The sequence below is a fragment of the Octopus bimaculoides genome, chromosome 3 (genome assembly GCF_001194135.2).
Source record: "Octopus bimaculoides isolate UCB-OBI-ISO-001 chromosome 3, ASM119413v2, whole genome shotgun sequence".
Lineage (NCBI taxonomy): Eukaryota > Metazoa > Mollusca > Cephalopoda > Octopoda > Octopodidae > Octopus > Octopus bimaculoides.
The window spans coordinates 158758649-158766577 of record NC_068983.1 but is presented as its reverse complement, the minus strand read 5'-3'; the positions used below and the strand labels follow the sequence as shown (position 1 = coordinate 158766577).

Sequence of the window (7929 nt, the reverse complement as noted above, 5' to 3'; positions counted from 1 at the left end):
TAAGCGACGGAGTGCCAACAACATGCATGCGGAGTATTTATTACTCAAGTATGTTAGTGAACCATCGGATGTTCAGAATACTAATGAAGATATCGTCTTCATGAAGTGTACTAAAAGTAAGTCACCTTGACTTGGTCTATCCTTCTCTAAGCAACATTAGCAGCATTGAAATCTAGAAATTACATAGATTTTGTATTCGTTTCACCTATTTACAATTAAGTAATAGTATTAACAGTTAACTAACTAACTGGGTTATATCGGTTAAGTATCTTGGCAATTCACACAACAGAACATCAGTAGCAAAATAACAGTTGTCAGTTTAGATGATAATGGAATGTAAATTTTTGCGAAGAAAAATATGAAACAATATTATCTTTAGTAATTAATGTGTCGTATGTTGCAAGAAGAAATAAAAATCTTGAGAGAAAGGGAAAAACTTTGGATAAATAGATATGTAAACGCAACTTTGTGAGATGAAGTGCTGAAAAATAGAAAAGAAGAAAGCAACACTTTTTTTAACATCATGCTAAACTAGGATCGTAGAAGAAGTTTATAGTTATAACATGCAAACTGAAATTACAAACATTTATAATGAGTACACATAAACTATCTCTGCCAAACGATAACACATCCTGTTTAATATCATTATCAAGGTAGGAAAAAGAAAACAAATTGTTTCCACATTATATACCTGTTTGAAAAAAAAAAAAAAGAAGAAATAATCGCCATCTGGAATAAATATTTCAAAATTAAAGATTGTGTTACATATTGATTAAATGTCTAAAGTTCTGAGATAAACTTTTGTTAAGACGATCATTTTTTAGACTCTCAATCTCATCTTTAATAGGTTTATATTTAACATACCTTTTACACCAGTTTCGATTGCCGCTGGTAATCATCAAGTGTCTTATCCCTAAATAAATGCATTGTTTCGGGTTGATCAGGGAGCTTAGTGGATAAGTTGTCACTAACCTTTGCTTAAAAATAAAGAAGCCTACTTCGAATAATGGTAATAATGCAATGTTTCTCAGACACCTTGGTGGTAGTAGTGGTCATAGGGGCTGTGGAAACTGGAAAAGGGTGGAGAAATTACCATGTTCAATAGAATTTAGGTGGTTTCTAACTTTTTTAACTTGTCAAACACCTTCTTGAAGAAATAATAATTATATGGAGCAAAATTGATTTTTGCCATTTCATCAATAACGAAAGGGTGGGCTGACAAAAAAGACGTTCGCTTAATATTCTGACGGGTGCGAGGCTGGTACTTGTCAGTGAGAAGACAACTGGGATAATATACATATTTAGGAAAAAGACACCAGTTAATGACCGGATACTGACACACTCAAAAAACGCGGGGTAAAAGTAAATGTTATAAATATACTCTAAAGATGCTATTGGGAGCTCCAAAATTATCTTGTTAATGCCATATATAATTCAAGGAAAAACAACACAGATATGTTTACTTAAAACACATTACTATGTAATTGTAGCAGGAGTTTCTAAAGCATCTCGTTTTTGGAAACTAAGAAACGGTCCAACTCCAGGTATTTTCTTCCAGAAAATATCTCCATATATGAAAAAATTCTTATTGTTTTCCTGTATATCATACTCACAAAATTCGAATATTCAATCGATATGACTAATATATGGAATTGTACTATCGATTTTTATTCCTCAAGTGTCCAAGGAAAACACGTCAGTATAAAGATTCTAAGTGGTTTAAAATGGTGAGGTTAAAAACAGAAAAAGTAAAACGTGGAGATGAGAAGGATTCATAAGACAGGCAGGGTTTATACTGGAGAATAACTGGAGGAGAGTTTAAAAAATAATGGTTGTCACGGAGAAACAGTGCATCTGTGTGTCTGTAGACGTGTGAGTATGATGTGTATATGGGCGTGTTATATATATATGTGTGTGTGTGCGTGCTTGCATGTGTGTATGTGTATGTGTATACATACATACACGCACACATGTTTATACATGCATGCATATATATGTGTATATATAATAATAATATTAGGGACAAAATCCAAAATTATAGGTAAAAACTCAATTAAAATTTTCATGAACCTTGGTTCTTTTCCCTAAAACTATATATATGTATATATATATATATACACACACATACATATACACATATGCGCGCACACACACACACACACACACACACACACACACACACATATATATATATATATATATATATACACGCATATATGTGTACTTATATGCATGTGCGTGTATTTATGTATGCGTATATATATATATATATATATATATATATATATATGGAGAAGGAGAGAGGGAGAGAGAGAGAGAGGGTGAGAGAGAGAGAGTGAGAGAAAGAGAAAGTGAAAGAGAGAGAGAGGTGATTGGTTTATTTTCGGCATGAGTATTTGTCCGTTTTCTCTAAGCATTTTCTACACTTCACAGCGCAACACCAGAGAAATTTACAATGACAGCTAACTAGAACCTCTTCAGTCCAATGCTTTATTCGATAACCACAATTTAAACAGAGCCGTTGACAGCTTCTTCTTTCCCATTTGGATATTTTTTCTGATTTGTTTGGTCGTTTACACTCTCTGTTAAGTGTACCTTTTATAGCGAGTGATACATTTTGCTTGCAATAATCGGGAGATTTTTCTAGATATACTAAGTCAGTTTTAGATACTAAGGACAATCCCTGACCGCTTGCCACATTCCATTCACCAAGTTTGCCTTCCTGAAAGTTTACATGTAAACTCTTAAAGTAACGCTTTTTCAAATAGTAGCCAACTCGCCGAAAGTTTGCCAGTTGACGCCAACAAGTTTTCGTGGTGCAACTTCCAGACACGCCATGACATTTACAAATGGTCTTCATTGTTTTTCGTACAGCCTGAAAATAAGTAGAACAATGAATAAACTGTCATAGAACTGTAATTACAACAACAATAGTAATAATAATACTAATAATAATAATTCTTTCTACTGAAGGCACAAGGTCTGAAATTTGTGGGGACGGGACTAGTCGATTACATCGACCCCAATACGCAACTGGTACTTAATATATCGACCTCGAAAAGATGAAAGGTAAAGTCGACCTCGGCGGAATTTGAACTCAGAACATAGCGATGGGCGAAATACCGCCAAACATTGCATCCAGCGTGCTAACGATTCTGCGTGCTAACGATTCATCCAGCGTGCTAACGATTCGCCAGTAATAATAATGATAATAATCTTTTCTACTCTAGGCACAAAGTCCGAAATATGGGGGGAGAGGCTCAGTCGATTAGATCGACTTCAGAATGCAACTGGTACTTAACTTATCGACCCCGAAAGGATGAAAGGCAAAGTCAATCTCGGCGGAATTTGAACTCAGAGCATAAAGACAGGCGAAATACTGCTAAGCATTTCGCCCGGCCTGCTAACATTTCTGCTAGCTCGCCGCCTTAATAATAATAATAATAATAATAATAATAATAATAATAATAATAATAATGGGTGTTAAAACTGGTCTCAAAGCATGAAAACAAGGAAGCATCATACTCAGTAGCAAAACAGGCAAAGGAATTCTAAAATTAGACGTACTAGAAGCAAGCACAGAAAAAGCTAAGCGTATGAAAACCCGTACTAAAACTGCTGCCTTAGATATTCTTACTGATGAATGGCAAGAAAAACCTCTCAATGAAAAATACCCATAGGGAGCTAATAGTGCCGATGTTGACAAAGCCCTTAACCATCAATGATTAGTGTCTTCTGGCTTAAAATCAGAAACAGAAGGGTTTATCATAGCAGCCCAGGATCAATGCCTACCTATAAGAAACTACCAGGCCAACATATTAAAGAACAGCAGTAGCCCAACATGTCGTGTATGTAAACAACAAAATGAAACCATTGGTCATGTTGTCTCCATGAGCAGTCTTCTTGCTCCTACAGAGTATCTCAACAGACAATATATTCACTGGGTAATTTGCAAAAATCCAGACCTGCCCCATGATAAAAACTGTTGGGGACACAAACCACCTCCAGTGCTTGAAAACGATCACATACATCCAACTCCTCTGGAATTTCACCATTCAAACTGTCAATACCTACCAAAAACCGAGCAAGTATAAAGATCTTGAAATAGAAATTGGCAAAATGTGGAACCTCAAGACTAAAACAATACCTGTTGTCATAAGTGTCCTAGGAATGATAGCAAAAGGGGCTGATTCCTACCTAGCTCAGATACCAGGTAACCCCAAAAGGGCAGAAATTCAAATGATAGTGCCGATATCCTGCGTAAAACACTGTCTATATAATCTCAAATTTTAAAACAAACTCATAATTTTCTTATGTTTTCTTAAACATTCTCTAGAACAATATTATGTGCAAAAACAATAACAACATGTAGCCAAAACATCTTTAAATGATTATTCCGGAGCATATTCACCATCTACTTCAATTACTGCTCCTACTCCCCATTTGCTTGGCAGACGGTCAGACCGTCATTTAAAGGTGTTTTTGTTGAATAAAATTTATTGGAAAAAAGCCGCAATAATAATGCACCAACCCAATATGACCAGTACCTTTACGTGAAGAATGTCCATCATTTCACTAAATTCTCTTTTTGATCAGCATGAAAACACCTCATATACACATATATACGTACATACATACATACATATATACATACATACATACATACATACATACATGCATGCATAATACATACATACATACATACATACATACATACATACATACATACATACATATGTAATACACTGTCTAAATACCAATCTTGAGAAAATAGGTTTCTCAAAACCAGAAAAAAGAAAGTTGATTCGAAGACTACAGATCTAAGCCATCACTGGAACTGTAAAAATCTGTAAAATTTTCCAGAGGTTTATCATTTAAGTATATATGAGCATGTCAAAATATGCAAATATATGCACGAGAAGACATACATAAAACAAAGCACACAAATTTGCACATATACATACATGCATACATACATACATACACACATACATACATACATAAAAAATACCCTGTTGTTGAAATTCCAATGAAGGAGTCTTGGATCTAGGTTAGAAACCGGTTCTTTCTCAATAGGCAAGAAATCTTGAAACAAAACTGAATAATGGCATACACACATGATAATAATTACGAGGGAAGTTCATTTTTTTAATATTACTAAGGATTTTTGAAAAGCGGATCTAATTCACTACCCAAATTATAATTTAACTTTTCAAAATTTAAATCAAATAGAACGAGTTTAATATTTAGGTAATGGAATTCATTATGTATGTTCATTAAAGTTATTTTTTGATTTTAATGCTGCAATCTTTAATACTTGCCATACGACCGACTTCATTATTGTGAAGCTTCATGGAGGCTAAAGCATCTTTTCCTTTCTCCAGAGAATCAATCAATTGTTTCGAGACTCTAGCACTGAACCGGACATCATCACTACAGCCACTCCACAGCCAGTTATGACCACCTAAAACAAAATAAAACAAAGTTTCTTTTTTCTGTACAATACAAACTGTTGTTTATTTATATCGTATTCATAGATTCATTGAGATATGTTTTCAACGACAGCCATCCACCACCAACACCAACAACAACAGCAGTTAAAAGAAAAGAATTTCACAGAATTTAACGGTTAATGATTCTCATTTCTCATTTGCTTCATATTTCATCTATTTGTTTTGTAATTATATTCTAATACTTAGCAATCATTATTCAAAAAAGAAATTAAATCATTAAGTTTATAAAATATAAATTAGATATTTCAACTCCAACCTAATTTACAGTATCGGTTTTAGTTTTTAAAATTTTTTTAATTTTGGAGGAAAGGCAGTGCCCATGACCCTGTAGAGGGTCTCCTCAAACTGGATTTTTGGGTTAAATTCTGCTAAATTTATTTAAGGTGCTAAGTATTGGTTTTAAACAAATGATGTGTTAAATCTATCACCCAAGTGAGTCATAGCAGGATTTGAACTCAGAATGCAAAGAGCCAAAACAAATATTTGCAAAGCATTCAGTCCAACGTTCTTACAATTCTGTCTATCCACCAGACTGGATTGGTACATTTTCCATTGTACCATGGCTTAATTGACCACGATGGAATTTGAACTCAGAGCGCAGTAAGGTGGAATAAATACTGCGAGGTACACTGTCCAATGTTCTAACGATTCAGCCAGTTCGCTGTTTGCGTTGGGAGAAGTTGAGACATTAAAGCAAGCTTGGGGAACCTTTTTCTGAGAAGCGTGTCGTATGAGACTTGATTCAACATTAGGCAGCCACTTTACTCAAAAAAAAAAACATTCAATGTAATTTTACTTTAGGATTGCCATAAAGTCCCACGGCGCGCAGGTTGTCCATGACTACTTTAAAGGACAGAATAGTATTAGTTGGATTGAAAATATAGAGCAATAATCAGCCATAGTTGATTCATGTTTATACATTTTTTCTTGCCTGCTCTTTGTCATAAAACTCAAAGTTTGACGGAATCTCATTAAAGGATCTGAAATACAAACCACCATCCGAACGATTTGAGAACAAATTAACATAAATTGACGCCGTGTAACTGTTTATATTTCTACATTCGAATTCATTAAACAAAGCAATTTAAAAGGATTTCTTTAATTACCTCTCTTTCCTTTTTTAGAGTCATCACAGCCACAATCACTAAAATGTCCTAAACTACATCTTCGAGTCAAAGTGTGCATGATACCGGCAGCTAGAATACTCTGGACAAAACTTGCTTCTTGTGTTGCTGTAAGTAGATTATATTACAAAAATAAATCTTTTTTAAAAGTACGTTAAGTATTGGTGTTATTATCACAAAATTATTTTCCATTTGACCCAACAGACTACATGAGTTGAATAATTTACATAATTGATTGGTAATTTTTATAAGACAGTTAGAGGAAATATACTAGGAAGAGAAGGAGGGAGGTGAGGTTCATCTTCAATATATGGAGGTGAAAGTTTATAAAGAGAAATATATGGGTGAGATGAAGAAAATTTCAGTTTCAGTTTTGGTACGAAGCACTGAAGTAGAATTGTAATAATGATGTAAGAGAAGCGTGTAGATCGTGGGTGAGATACTAGTTAGTTTAGAGAGGCAGAGGCCAGTGTAGAAGAGGTAGAAGAATCAGTATGTCTGTAATCCAGTGGTTATGTGCATTGAACGACCACTCAGATGGTCTCGTTTTGTATCTGTTTGTAGCAGCAGCAGTACTGTCCCGAATATATGAACAGTGTCCTAATATCAGTCTTATTTGAGTTTCTTAGAAGATTAGAAACTCATCAAGGATGACAAAGTCTCGATTGAGGTCCAGTTTTGACACCGAAGGATCGTCAAACATTGCGATGTATAACATTTGTGCATTCTATTGCAGTCATAATTTCATCTTTATTTCATAAAGTCTTCAGCAATTTAGACCAGTGGCTCCCAACCGTTTTTGCTCAAACGTTCCCTGTTGATCTGGTAAAACCATAAAATTCATCACCTAGGTCGGACACCATGCTACACTGAAAATGTGAAATATAGGGATAATTACTTTTTGAGTTCCCATATTTCACTTCTCCCCACTATTTTCTATAACTTCCTATGTTGTGTGGGGAACGGCTTGTCAAAGAATAGACCCAATGTTTCCTTTGTATATCGTAAAAGGCGAATGGTGAAGTTGAGAGAGGATTTGCATCCCGACCCTGTAAAAGCCTCACCTGCAATGACTACTCAGACAGACCCATGGGCTGGAAGGTCGTCGCCTGAGTGGTACTGAGGCATCATCCACCATGAGTTGATGCAGACAAATACATGAGTACGTCCTCATAAAGGAAACATCCCCAGTACTAAATAAGAGACATACGTAGAAGGTAGTGATACTCCAATACCCACAGTTTGTACATACACAGGTAGATTTGTTAGCAGGCTGTTATGCAGACGTATAT

General features: G+C 35.0%; 1 protein-coding gene across 3 annotated transcripts in view; it reads right to left on the bottom strand.

Annotated features, from left to right (window-relative positions):
- Nucleotides 1-2229: 2229 nt before the first annotated feature.
- Nucleotides 2230-7929, bottom strand: part of LOC106872351 (protein Wnt-8b) — a 106595-nt gene continuing 100895 nt past the window's right edge. For all 3 annotated transcript variants that reach the window (XM_014919313.2, XM_014919311.2, XM_014919312.2), the window contains exons 4-6: nt 6620-6745; nt 5322-5464; nt 2230-2875 (exon numbers count right to left, since the gene is read on the bottom strand). In XM_014919313.2, coding sequence (XP_014774799.1) covers nt 2378-2875; nt 5322-5464; nt 6620-6745 — 767 coding nt within the window. In that variant the 3' untranslated portion in view covers nt 2230-2377. The remainder of the gene's footprint in view (nt 2876-5321; nt 5465-6619; nt 6746-7929) is intronic.